The sequence below is a fragment of the Astatotilapia calliptera genome, chromosome 12, assembly GCF_964374335.1.
Source record: "Astatotilapia calliptera chromosome 12, fAstCal68.1, whole genome shotgun sequence".
NCBI lineage: Eukaryota > Metazoa > Chordata > Actinopteri > Cichliformes > Cichlidae > Astatotilapia > Astatotilapia calliptera.
In genome coordinates, this window is record NC_137433.1 from 14,947,522 (window position 1) to 14,962,308 (window position 14,787).

Consider the following 14,787-nt stretch of genomic DNA (forward strand, 5'->3'; position numbering starts at 1 on the left):
CATTGCCAACGTAATGGCTCATTTGCTCGAGGCATCATCATTCAAATTATGTTTTGACAAGACAGACTTAATGTGATCATTACTCTAATGGCTTTTATGAGAATGGCCTGATGTCTACTCTCTCTAGTAGTGAACTTAAATAGGTGTGCGCTTCAGTCTACCACTTCTGCACAGGCCAGTTGTTGAGTACCAGCATTGTACTGGAACTAATGATTCCTGTGCTGGACAATATGACCCCAGCTCCCCTGACACAGAACTGTTCCAACTGCAGCCACGTTTTAGTCCCAGAGCTCAATGTGGTCAAGGCTGTGGTTTTGGGTCTGGTGCTTGGTCTCTTCATTGGGTTTGGAGTCGTGGGAAACATTCTGGTGATCCTCTCGGTGGTTTGCCATCGAAACTTGCGGACAGTCACGCATTATTTCATAGTTAATCTGGCAGTGGCAGATTTGCTGCTGAGCTCCACCGTACTGCCGTTCTCTGCCATTTTGGAAATCCTGGATCGATGGGTATTTGGACGGGTTTTTTGTAATGTTTGGGCAGCTGTGGATGTGCTCTGCTGCACGGCTTCTATCATGAGCCTCTGTGTAATATCTGTGGACCGCTACATTGGAGTAAGCTACCCCCTGCGTTACCCATCAATCGTTACAAAACGCAGGGCTTTCTTGGCACTGATGATGCTCTGGGTGCTGTCTGTCATCATATCTATTGGACCTTTGTTTGGCTGGAAAGAGGCGCCGCCCGAGGACGAGTCCATTTGTAAGATCACAGAGGAGCCGGGCTACGCGATCTTCTCTGCAGTGGGCTCCTTCTACCTTCCTCTGACCATCATACTGGTAATGTACTGTCGGGTCTATGTGGTAGCTCACAGAGAGAGCCAGGGCCTGAAAGAGGGCCACAAGACAGAGAAGTCCGATTCAGAGCAGGTGATTCTCAGGATACACCGAGGCAATGCAACTGTCTCAGATGACGAGGCCCTTCGCAATCGCACACATTTTGCTCTGAAGCTGCTGAAATTCTCTCGTGAGAAGAAGGCTGCCAAGACCTTGGGCATTGTGGTTGGCTGCTTCGTGTTGTGCTGGCTCCCCTTCTTCCTGGTGCTACCCATTGGTGAGTATTATCATGTTCATCTTGCATGTAATTCCTAATGTCAAGAGCCAGATTTCTCAGGGCAAATCAAATTTTAACCAGAGCAGAAAATATATTACTTACAAGACTGAAAGGGAATACCTCAACAGTTTGGAAAGGAAGGTTACTTTACTTCAGTGCAATTTTATTTTATTTATATAGCACCAAATCACAATGACAGTCACCTCAAGGCACTTTATAGAACAAGGTAATGACCCTACAGTAGTACAGAAAAAACCCCAACAATCAGACAATTCCTATGAGCAAGCACTTTGGCGACAGTGGGAAGGAAAAACTAGCAAAACCAGGCTCAGGGAGGGACAACTACTGCTGCAAATGGTTGGGGGGAGATGGGAGGAAGGCCAGGCAAAAGACACACTTTGGAAGAGAGACAGAGATAATTAATAACTAATGATTAAATGCAGAGTGCTATATAAGCACACAGGTATTGCAAAGAAGAGAGTGAAGAAGAAACACTCAGCAGCAGCTGAGGTCTATTGCAGCGTAACTAAGGTCAGGGTTCAGGGTCACCTGATCCAGCTCTATCAAAAAGGAAAGTTTTAAGTCTAATGCTAAAAGTAGAGAGGGTGTCTGTCTCAATCCAAACTGGGAGCTGGTTTCACAGAAGAGAGGCGTAAAAGCTGAAGGCGCTGCCTACCGTTCTACTTTTAAATACTCTAGGACAACAAGTAAGCCCGCAGTCAGAGAGTGAAGAGCTCCATTGGGGTGATACGGCACTATGAGGTCTTTAAGATAAGATGGGGCCTGATTATTAAAAAACCTTGTATGTGAGGAGAAGGATTGATTCTGGATTTAACAGGAAGCCAGGGGGGAAAAGCCAGTTAGGGAAAAATGTGCTCTCACTTTCTAGTCCCTGTCAGTTCTCTCTCTGCAGCATTTTGGATCAAATGAAGTCTTTTCAAGGAGTGAAATTTGAATCCTGACACCACTCGGGGGCAAATATGAATGAATAATATAGACAGACTGAAAAAAGTGGACAGCTAGCCAAGCGCTCTTCCAAGCTTATGAACTGACTCTTTAAACATTTTTGTTTAATGGATTTGAGAACCCGGGTGTAAAAATGGGAAATTACGGTTTCATTGGATCTGGTGTTGTCACCTGCCTTAACTCCTGCCTCTGGTTTCCCATTGAATGGACAAATACTCTCATTTCATCTAACTCTCAGTATCAATGGGGGGAAAAAAAGCATATTTCTTAGAAATGTCACTGGAGCACAGACAGTCAATGATACCCTCTGCAACCATTTAATCAATAACGTTTCACAAATTAAAAATCGGTCCATATATGTGATTATCTACTCCTACGCATGAGTCAGACCACTTTCAGGAAGCAATTCAACATCTGAATTTATTCCCATTACATACTCATTGATCAATTTATTCTACGGTCATGTTTTTAAGTGCTGGCTAATTTCATAGTTAGATGATGTTAAGTGAATGCCTCCTTTGTGGGATGACATTGAGGTTACTCGCATTCAGACGAGCTTGTGGCCTCTGGAGCGCTGTAGTAAATGCTTTCGACTCGGCCAGGTAGTCGTTCTATAAATAGGCTCTATAAATCTTTCAGATCACTGTCATCCTCCACTGCTCCCCGTCTGTAAACAAAAGGACTAAAATTGAGACCAAGATATATTTCAAACCAGACCCTTGAATGGCATGTCGAGCCATTTTTCTCCCTCGTGTTTGTGACTCCCTTCATCATGGGGGCAGATCTTTAGTGACAGATAAAGCCTTTCGGACTGAGGCCAGACTTCATATGATGGTCTTTAAGTCTTCAAGTGCGCCGGGTTCAATGAAGATGAGCTCAAAGGGAAATAATCAAACGACTTGTAGACCTGTGCGCTGCAAGTGCTGTTGTCAATCATGCAAAAAGGAAATCTGAACCAAGTAGATATGAGATACGGCAAAATCCTAACAAATCCTGCAGGGTTTGTATTTATTCCATGCTCTCATGCTTGTAAATATAGCTGCCACCATTTGGCTGAGTAGCTCCTGACTGGGAAATGAGGCAAAGCCTTGGCTCACGAATGCTCCCTTACTAATACTGGCGTCACAGTGCATACCGCTGCCACATAAGTCTGTGGACAATGATAGATTCAGCAATGAATCACAAAGCACTGGTGTAGTTCTGACGTGTACAGCTGGATAAGTCTTGATTGCATCATTTCGATTATGGAGTAGATATTATTTAAATTAATATCCATAATAACTGTGGGCTGAGAGGCAAGACTGAGATAGTCTGGACATGTGCAGAGGAGTGATAGTGGATACACTGGATAAAGAATGTTGAGGATGGAGCTGACAGGCAGGAGGAAAAGAGGAAGACCAAAGAGAAGATGTGAAGTGAAGCCAGGCATGCAGAGGGTCAGTGTGACAGAAGAGGATGCTAGGGTTAGGGGGAAGTGGAAGCAGATCCAATGTAATAATTACAAGACTTTAATTATGGAAGTAATTTAAATGGGTGTTAAAAGGCTCTGTATCTATCTGTGGATTGTCCTTGATATGTACCGAGTCCTTCTTTGGAACTACAACACGTGCAAAGCATCAATCAGTTTATTTTCTTTACCATTTAGCCAGTTCAGGGTCAGGTGGTGGGGGCTAGAGCCAATCTCAGCTGACAATGGATGAGAGGCAGAGGACACGCTAAACAGGTACCCAGTCCATCATGGGGATAACACAGAGAGACAGACAATCACTCACTCACTACCACACCCAAGGCCAATTTGGCATCAACAGTTAAGCTAACAACAATCTCTTTGGAAGGAAACAGGTGGCTGAGAGGCGACAGTGTCACCGTAGCGTGAAGCATGCCCTCGCTGACATAAAGAACAGCTTCACAGGGTGTCCTCGTGTTATCGTGATATGTTAAGAAACTGAAGATGAACTGAAATGTTTCCTGTCTCCAGCCCCAGCCAGGAGTCTTTATTCTTAAAAACCTCTGACTCAGAGTGTCAGTGGGTGTCGAGTGTCTTTTTAAACTAGAGATGATGAACCTTTTTTTCCCCCCTAAGAGTTATTTTTGGATGTATTGAGAAGAAAGACAGGAACTTTGGGAGAAAGAGCAGGGAATTACACACAGCCCTGTAGACACATGCTGATAAACATTTTTAAATGAACAATGGGTCAAATATCTATGTGTTAGGTGGTTCTTATTTTATTCATCTATCACACATACACTGATGGTTGCACTGGAGGCTATTTGGGGTTTGGTAACTTCCCCCGGGGACACTTCAGCATGCAGCCTGGAGGAGCTGCTGATTAAATTTTCCGGTTAGTAGACAACCCATTCATGTTCTATAATTAACTTAAATCAGAAAAAGACTTCAGTGGACTGAAGTCTGATAAAAGTGAAAGAATGATAAAAATGAGGCTTTAGGAAAAACATGCATCCTGCAGTTTGAAGTTAAAATATTTCCCTAATTAAAATATTTTGATTATATTCTACATGTTCCATTTGATTGCAGTGAAATAAACACACCTATTAATCCAGCCAAAATATTCTCAGCTTAATTAACTTAGTGTTGGGTCTTTATTTTTTTATTATTTTAGTTATAAAAAGAGAAGTTTATTGTTGGGGCTCTTTTACTTTGGACAAGCACATGTAATTTAACTTTAAATTCTCAAATTAAAAACTGAAAAAAAAATGTTAGTTGAATACAGTCATCATTCATTACTCTCATCTTAAATGAAACATGTACAAAAAACATCAGCCAAACAGCCTGAAATTAACTTTCCCTTTTTAGCAGATTAAAGCAGATAAGCAGATTATGACCACCAGCGCGATAGTTAATAACCCAGCTACCAACTTGTGGTGTCGCAGATTTGCTTTTCTAACATGAAGGTAAATAAAACAGAAGCTGCACAATTTAACTGTGACAGAGCAAGGATAGTATTTTAGCAAATGTCTGTAATTTACTGCAAATATGGAACTTTTACCAACACGCCCACTCTGAACACTAAAATATTACTGAAGCATATGGACAAAAGTACTGGCCCACCTACACATTACACCTACAGGAGCTGCTCGACCATGGAAGACCATGCCACAACGCTCACGGCGCACAGTTTTTATGCTAATGTTGATGCCAGAGGAGGTTTGGAGCTCTGCAGTCATGAAGTCAGAAGAGCGTCAGATACTTTTACGCACTTGGTGACCCCGCTACGTAACTTCACGTGGTCTGCCACTTCGTGACCGAGTTGCTGTGCCTCCTAAATGTTTCCACTTTGCACAAAATCACATGAAAGTGGCTGTGATATATCTAGGATGAAAGAAATTTCACAGACTGACTCGTTACAATACTACCATCTGTTACAGCACCATGCTCTTTAAAACATTAATTCTTTCAGTAGTTTTACAGGTAGACTGCATGGATAAATCTGTGGCAACAGGACTGAAAACACATGAATTCAAAGTTTAAGAGCTATGGCCTTTTTGTCCATACATCATACTCAAATATGTACTCAAATTTAAAATGGAGATGATGTAATCTGCAAAATAGCCAACACATTGTTCACAAAGTCACAGAAAGTTAAAAGTCTACTCTCAGTGTGCACACAGTACATTTAAAACACAGGAGTTGTGGCAACACAAGCACAATCTTTCCCTACAGCCTGCTCAGCTCCAGCATGTATCACGGATGGTTAAGTTAAGGTGGTCTGAACTGGACTTCTAGGGAGAGATGGAAAAAAATAACATTTGCACAGGAACCAGTCCAGAGTTACAAATGGAGATGACCCTGCAGGGGAGATGTCATGGAGCTTTTTAATCACACGTGAAGTGGTTTTGGCTGTAATGTGATTGGCTGCGGGGTACGAGCTAAAAGAGTGAGAGTAAGGTAACGGCTGCAGGGGACAAAGAAATCTTCAAACCTGTGTGAGAGAAGCTGTTTATGAATTTAGCCTCTGCAGACAATTAACAGCAGGAAGGGGTACAGACTTATCAAGGTTGCGTAATAGGCAGCGTTAGGTGATTGGGTATGCAGAGCCCATCTGGCTTGCTAGCCTAGCCCGCTAGGAGAAATAAGACATGCTTGCCAGGAGCAACACACTCAGCAACCAGACAGCAACGAGGAAAATGCCTGAAATTTCTTGTGAGACCGAAGCCAGTCACCTGCCTACACTTCACCCAACCTTGCTAGAGGCCTAGTGTCAGAACTCTGTGCTCAGTTTGGTTTGCTTCAAGTTAAACTCAAACCTTAAAAACCTCACTGCTGAGAAAACAACATATATAAAAGGGAAAAGCAAAAGAAAAATAGCTAGCACAAAGACTGATAGAAAATCTGTTTAATTATATACCATGGCAATCCATTCATATTTCATTTAAAGGTCATCTGCAGCATTCATTTATTTTTTTTCCAGTTTTTCAAGTTAAGGGCACACAGAGTGCTACATAATATTAATAATAAAAAGAATATAAAACTGAAATACTATACAAGTAAATATAACCATTGTAGTGAATACAATAATTCCAAAAATGATACTAAAACTGAAGATGATAAGAAAATGAATGAAAAGGATTTAAATAAAACTATAATATCTCAGACTGGTACTTGACCAAGTGACCAAGCAATCAAGCCTTACTACCTTTAAATGAATTTTACTAAACAATTTTCTAGCATATTTTAAGACTGAAAGCATTCCATAATATAGACTCACTGGCCACTTTCTTCAGTACACCTTGCTAGCATTGCCTTGGTCCCCTTTTTTCTTTACAACTGCTTTAATTCTTCATTGCAAAGATTCAACGAGGTGCTGGAGATGAGATGTGAATCTCCTGTTCGGCCACATCCCAGAGGTGCTCTATTGGATTGAGATCTTATGACTGTGGAGCCCATTAGAGTCCAGTGAACTCATTGTCATGTTCAAGAAACCAGTTTGAGATGATGTGCGCTTTGTGACATGGTGCGTTATCCTGCTGGAAGTAGTCACCAGAACATTGGCACACTATGGTCATAAAGGGATGATGTCCATCCCTATATGACCACATTACTCAGTCAGTGACAATACTCAGATATGCAGTGGTGTTTAAACGATGCTCATTTGGTAATAAGGGGCCCCAATATCCCCTACATCATTACACCACCAGCAGAAACAGCCTGAAACGTTGATACATGAAAGCACTGATCAGTGCTTTCATGTTGTTCATGTCAAAATCTAACCCTACTGTCTGATTGTTACAGCACAGGATTCTTCTTGTCTTCTCTATTTTCCCTTTTTCAGAGAAAATCTGAAAAAGTCAACTTCAGCCTGTCATCTCGACCATGCATATATATCTAAATTCATTGTGTTGCTGCCATGTGATTGGTTGACTTTTTTTTTTTTTTTGCATTAACAAGCAGTTGAACAGGTGTATCTAATGAAGTGGCCACGAGTGTATGGAAGTAATAGTCTTAATACAGATAGTACTGTCAAAATGAGCAACAAATAGACAACCTTTGTTTCCTTATTGCAGCTGAAGGCAACATAGCACGAATAAGAGTTATACAGGCACTGATTATATTTAAATTGAGCTTAAATATGATTAAAATCAGTTTGAAAAACAGGAAACAAATGGGTTAAACAAAATAACAATAAACATAATACATAAGCACCTAAATTAGATTAAAAATTTGGAAATGTTACAGTTTCAGAGATTTATGGAAGATTTTATTTTTATTTTTTTGGCCCTTGATGTAAATATATGGGGACATTTGCTTATTTTCTTTCCAATGATGGCAGCTTCCATGCTGGTCCCGTCTTCTCTATAGTTCTTGATATACTTTAATGCAGTCTTAAAACTCTTTGAGAAATTAAGAACAACAAAAACACAACATCTAGAGCTCTGAACACACAGCGTGCTGTATATCCACATTCAGGGAGCGCTGATCATGTGATCATATTCATCACTCTTACATATGTCGCACTGTTCAGATTAAAAGTGTCAGTGGATGCAGACGCTAAACCGGATTAATATCACATCCCATGCAAGCAGCTGGCTGGAAATTTTCAATCTGAATGAATTCAATCAGCAGAAAAACAAAAAACAAAAATGTGTGCATTCAGCAGCAGACACCGCTGCATCATTGAGTGCGTCAACACATTCACCCAACAGTTGCACTCCTCTTCTATTTTTATTCCAACAATGAATCTATCAAGGGGTACGGGCAATAATAGAATTGGGGGGTTTTGGCACAGCTGGGGATAAAATGCATTAGCTGCATAGCCAGGCACAAAATAATTTGCTCTCCAACTCTCTCCGCCTCTTCTTTCTATCCATCTCTATATCACAATCACATTTTTTTTTTCTCCCGAGGCTTAACCCTCTCAGGAGCTTGGCCAATAAAACATTTCACAAGGCAGCTTCTCTCCTGCCTCTGAAAATAGATGGCAGATAGACAGATATAGTGCAGCCACACAAGAAGTCAGCCGTTTCATTATTTTAATGTTTCACTGCCAGCCACTGAATACAATGAGGACTAGGCCTGCATGTAATGCGTCCATTAAGCCATTACCTTTGCCACTTCATTAAAGATCCCACTCACATTCCCCGCTCGCTCTAATCAAAAGCAGCACAGTATCCGGGATCAATTTTAATAAAATCCTTAACCTTGGCGGCAAAGAGGAAGCTTCTATCAAGTGGAACTTGGATAAAACAATTAGAAATAAAGTGTGACACGTAGACGGGTGAAGTGGTGCGATTTCCAACAGCTTGGGATCATGTGTTCTTTTTTTTTTTCCATATATTTTTATTGAAATTTTTTATAGTACAATACAAACAAATGTTGAACAACCTCACATTCACACATCCATCCATACATCAGACCTGCCTACATCACATTCAAATGTAGAAATGAGCATAGTTCTCACAGTAATACAAAAATACAATGGGTTAGGATAGACAAGATTTTCCCTTCCTTCCCTTCTTCTTTTCCTTCTTTTTCATAAATGTCCTTCACCTCCACTCCCTAAAATTTCCATATATGGCTTCCACATATTCACAAAGTCCCATTGTTTGCCCTTGGCAATATATGTCAGTCTTTCCAGGCCTAGAGAAACTGCAATTTCCTTCTTCCAGAGTCCCATGGAGGGAGCATCCATACTCCTCCAACATAGCGCAATGGCTCTTCTGGCTTGAAGTAGTCCATAGTCCAGTAATTTAGTTTTTTTCCCCGATTGCTTAAATTCCCTTGGATATATTCCAAGTACACAGAGTTTTCCTTTTAAAGGGATTTTTACCTTAAACACTTCGGACAGATATTTGATAACATCTTTCCAAAAGTCCTGGATTTTAGGACACTCCCATAGACAATGAAGAAGAGTTCCTTTTTCAACTAAACATTTAGTACAGATGGCCGGAATATCATTGGACATATGATGAAGCTTGACAGGTGTTATATAGGTTCTCATGAGCCATTTATATTGCAGTAGTTTAAAGCGTGTGTTTATTGTTTGTTTTTGTGCTTTTAAGCAAGCCTGGTTCCAGTCATTTTCATCTATGTCCTCTTGGATCTCCCTTCTCCAAGCATCCAGTTTATCTGCTGCTGAGTCTTTGGAGGAAAGCATCAGTAAATTATAATATATAGAGAGAAAACCTTTCCCTTTTGTATTCTTAATGCACACCTCCTCTATTTTTGTCAGTGGTGGAAGTTCAGCAATCCTTTGCAGTTTTGATGACAAATAGTTTTTCAATTGTAAATATTTAAAAAAGTGCTTTGGGGGTATTAAATATTTTTTACACAACTGATCAAATGTGAGCAGCATGCCATCTGCATATAGGTCTTTAATTTTTTTTAATGCCTTTATTTTTCCATATTTTAAATCCTCCATCACTTTTACCAGGCGTGAACTTTTCATTTCCCCAAATAGGGGTAAATTGCGAAAGCGATGGAGGATCGCCCACATATTTATGAGCTGCATGCCAAATTATAATTGTATTTTTCAAGAAAGGGTTCCTTGTATTTTTTTTAATGTCTTAGTGTCTGAAGAATATAGAGAAGTGTGTAAGGGAAGATCTGGAACAGATTTTTGCTCAGGGATCATGTGTTCTTTAAAAAAAACACAAATAGAGCACAGCATGTAATTGGAGCTCTGAAAACTGGCTCAAATTTGGTTTAGCCACAGTAACAGCACAGCTCGAGGCAGCGTTGGTCAGTTAACCACTTCAATCCAGACTGAAGCAGCTCAATAACTACTGGATGAACTGTTATGAATTGCATATCCGGAGGATGAGCGCTAGTGATTTGTCCCGAGAAAGGTGACTAGTAAAATGTCTTGAATGGCAGATTCTGTTTAGGTGTGCGAAACAAACATTGTGCGACAGAATGCTCCCACAGATTTATATACCTGAGGGCCACATCATCCCCGAGAGCTCCCAGTCATCTCTATCTTTTATTATGTCTCTGATGTGTGTCTGATGTCCCTGCAGGTTCAATCTTCCCTGCATACAGACCTTCAGACACCGTCTTCAAGATCACCTTCTGGCTCGGTTACTTCAACAGCTGCATCAACCCCATCATCTACCCATGCTCCAACCAGGAGTTTAAAAAAGCTTTCCAGAGTTTACTTGGAGTTCACTGTTTGAGGACGACTCCCAGACCACACCACCATCATCAGAGTCAGATGCAGGGTCACGGCCAGCCCCTCACCCTGGGCCTCGACAGCAGGGGGCCTCCTTCTCGGCTCAGCCCCTCCTCCTCCATGGCCCTCTCGAGAACTCCTTCCTCCAGGGACAGCCGGGAATGGAAGGTCTTTTCCGGAGCCCCCGCGGGCGATTCTGGACCAGCTGAAACGAGCAGAGCGAAAGTGGCCAAACTCTGCAATAAAAGCTTACATCGGACCTGCTGCTGCATCCTCAGGGCCAGGACTCCCCCGCGGGAGTCCGGCTGCGCCCACCCCACCTCCACCAGAAACCTTCCCACCATTAAAATCCATCAGCTGTCCCTATCGGAAAAAGGAGAGCCAGTATAGCCACTGTAATGCTTCATCCATTTGTTATGAGTAGCCTTTCAAGGTCGCACATGAGAATAAATGCCCTTTTCCTCCGTTAACATCACAATGGAATGAGCTGGTGGTGAAATAATGGCTGCTTTTACATTTCAATTTCAAATTTCATCTCAGCTTTGAAAGCTTTCTGTGATTTTTTTTTAATCTTGATGTTATCACAAGAAAGCAGATTTTTAGCTTTGCACTGCAAGATACAGCTAATAAGGGAAACGATCAAATCTGGGAAGTGCTCGTATGAAGAAAAACCAAAAAGAGCAAAAGATTTTCTATATGTTTACACATTTTATATTCAAGAAAAGCAGTTGAAATGTCTAAAGCTGTGACGAGGGGGGCTCTTATATATTGCATGAGTTCGACAATAATTTCTGAAATGCTGATCAGTGGTGCTCCTGTTGTCTCCAGATTTTGCTTCCTGCTCCTGTGGTGAAATTGTTGCTTGTGTACTGCTCTGTACACAGTGGAAACCGAGAGACCTCACATACTTCTGTGTCACATACAATAAATTTGTAAGACATACTCCTAGCAAGGGATTCATGAGGACATTTTTGGACCTTTGTGTTATTTATTCTCTTTGTTTTCTTTTTCTTTTTAAAATGTTCTTTTTTCTGTCAAACTGGGTTTTATTTGCCTAATATATAGCCCCTCAGCATTTCTAGTTCATCTATTCACATTCCCACAATTACATGTACCTCTGAGCTGTGCCAGATGGATGTCTTAATATACTTGAGTGGAATTTTAACTGACCTTGTGGTTGCTGGCCTCAATCCTGACCGACTCCAAGCCTCTTAGAAAAATTTACCAGATTTAGCGATGTCATGATAAGTCACACACAGTCTCAGGCTTTCTTCTCTCAGTCTCTACTCTTTGTGTTTCTGTCCTTTTTTTTGGTTTTTGTTGGGGTTTTTTTAGCCACATTTCACACAGAAAGAAGATCTTTGCTTTGGCCTTCGTCAGGTCTTCGGTGTGCGCTGTTTAGTGTACTTCTTCTTATGTGAGTGTTCAGTGGGAGTTCCAGACTGCAAAGTGTCTTTGTTTACGCAGAGGCATCAAAGGGCAAAGGACAACCTCTGCCAGCGCTATCGATTTGTTTTCTCCTGCTGCTCACTCTGTAGCACCATGGTGTACTCTCTTTGTGGGTGCGAGGAGGAAGAGATGCGCTCGGCATCTTTAAGCCAGTCTTCCTCTCTGTACGCTGGAGTTCAGTCGTAAAAGGGGAGTCGACAGCTTTCAACCCCAGGGGAGGGACCCGGCAGTGCAGCCGGAGTGCTCATCTGTGTCCGAGCTGTCATTGACTGTGAACCTGTAAATCACACGTCCCTGCGCAGATGCCATTAGGAGTAGAGCTGCCAGCTCCAGCAATAACGTACAGATGGTACAGACGACCTAATTCACATCTCCCTCTGTTATCTCTCCATAGAGCCCTGGGATTATAAAGAAAAATCTCAACCAGCAAAATACCTGTGTGCAGCGCTTTATAAAGTTATACCATCTTCCAAATGCAATAGCTGCAATGAATACTATAATTAGAACTTAGGGGTTGTGGGAGTCAGACGCAGAGTGGAGCAGATCAAGAGCGATTCTCCTCTGTTTCACCAGAAACACCCACTGTTTTTATCCAGCAGCCTAACACCGTGTATTTAGGGTTAAATTCCAGGGTATGCCATCTTCGCTATTCTTTATTGTGCGTTTGCTCTGATAAACTGAAAAAAAGTGCAGACAATCACTACAATCACTGAACCTGAAGAGGGAATAAATGTAAGGCTTACTGCCTTCACTTACTTGTGGATGATGTTGTGGTCATGACAAATCAATTCTGGGAGGGATTGTGGTCTTATAATAGCACTGTCTGTTTCACTGGATTGACAGCAAAGCAAGTGCTGCTGATGACTCATGGTTGCACTTCCCCAAGAGGGTTTAGCTTTGTAAACTCCCTGATGTGTTTTTTTCTTCTTCTTCTTCCTTTCTAAAGCTTTCATCAGTGGGTGAAGATGTTGACATAATAGGATTCCCCTCTCCGGTTTAATCAGTGCGCTCATCATGCTAAGTCCTAATTGGACAACTGTCAAACAGCCAGGGGCTTCACTCTACATAATCACAGAAGTTTTTAACTGATGTGAGCATTCAGTGTGACGGAGATGTCATGTTCGGTTCATTTTTGCTGGAAGCATCCCTGTGGGAAGAAGCGACTGAGGAGCTGGAACATAAAAGGAGAGTGAGAACCACAACCCTGTGGCTCCACCTAGTGTCTCACTGCCTCTCTGCATGCACGTCCACATAGATCCTTTTGCAAAGGATTGTTACAGAGTTGCACATCCTTAAACAAGTCCCCGGAAACGATGGTACAATATATAAAAGCACTAGTCCCAGTGAATCAATTACAGTTAATTTATTTCAGGATATTTTAATCAGGAGATTTACTTAAGTAAAAGTATACAAGATAAAAACAAGCTGAAGGAAAAACCATTTTTAATTATAATAGAGTGAGAAATATTCACGTTAATTACAAATCATTGTTATTAATATTAATTAATTATCTAGAAAATTTCACCCCTGTTATTAAAGAGCCCTCAAAGTCACATTCTAATAATATTCATATGAACAGAAGATGGATAGTGTTTATTTTCACACCAAATGTAAGGCAGGTTTGCCAACTCTCTCCGTGTCACAATCTTTTGTCTTCTTACACTGCTGAAATAAATCTCACACTGAGTTAAATAAATAAATAAATAAATAAAAATAATATTAATAAATGATTAAAGCCAGTCCATAATGAATTAATGTTTGGGTCAAAAGGCATATTTTAGTCTTAGCATCAGACACAATAGACACCAGATAATAAAAAAAAACTCAACTAAACTAAAAAATTATTTTTAATTAAATGTAATTAATTAAATTAAAGACGCCTGATTTGCCAGTGCTGGCACAGCCCTGCCTGCGAAAGGCTGTTTAATGAGACTCACCAGTGACTGTAGCCTAATCCTAGTTTGACAAAATGTTACCCTGAGGTGTTTTTGTTGCATCCAGCTGTTTGACTTTATTAGAAGTCTTTATTAACACTCACACAGTTGGGACCCCTGCTGTTCGTCTGCAAAGGAAGGCAGTTGCAGCCATCTTTGCATGTGAAATACTCAATCGATTATTCCCCACACAACGAAACAGCGTCAGTCAGAACCCAGCGGTGACTCATAATCTAATTTCCTGCAGCAGAGACAGGTGAACCGTTGCACGCACTGTTTTTTGGCCTCAGCTTGAGTGCTAAGTCTAATCAGAGTTTATTCTTTAATCAGTTTTTCTGTCAAATTGCAAAGCAACTATTTGTTTGCAACAGTGCAAATGTTTTCCCATAACTATAGTGTGCTCTATAATCATTAGTATTTAAATTAAATGGTCTTTACTAGGCTTAAGGAAAATATAATATTATATAATTTGTATAATATATACAAATATGTAAGACAATGAAAACAATGAAAATACATTTTGTTATAATACAGGCTGCTGTAGTTGGATGAATTATAACACATGTACAGAATTCTTAGTGTAGCAAGTCATTAATTAACAATTTCAAGATCAACACAGGATACTTGAGGCATGGATAAACTGTTGGGGGTGTTTAGTATTATTGTGGTGGGTGGATTGGATTCCACAGAGCTGTAGTACCTAC

General features: G+C 40.8%; 1 protein-coding gene across 1 annotated transcript; it reads left to right on the plus strand.

Moving 5' to 3' along the window:
* The first annotated feature begins 59 nt into the window (after positions 1–59).
* adra1aa (adrenoceptor alpha 1Aa) lies at positions 60–11,648 on the plus strand. The gene is made up of 2 exons (XM_026186516.2): positions 60–1,107; positions 10,549–11,648. Exons 1-2 carry the CDS (start codon positions 210–212, stop codon positions 11,088–11,090), a joined length of 1,440 nt encoding a protein of 479 aa, XP_026042301.1. The 5' UTR covers positions 60–209; the 3' UTR covers positions 11,091–11,648.
* The last annotated feature ends 3,139 nt before the right edge of the window (positions 11,649–14,787 follow it).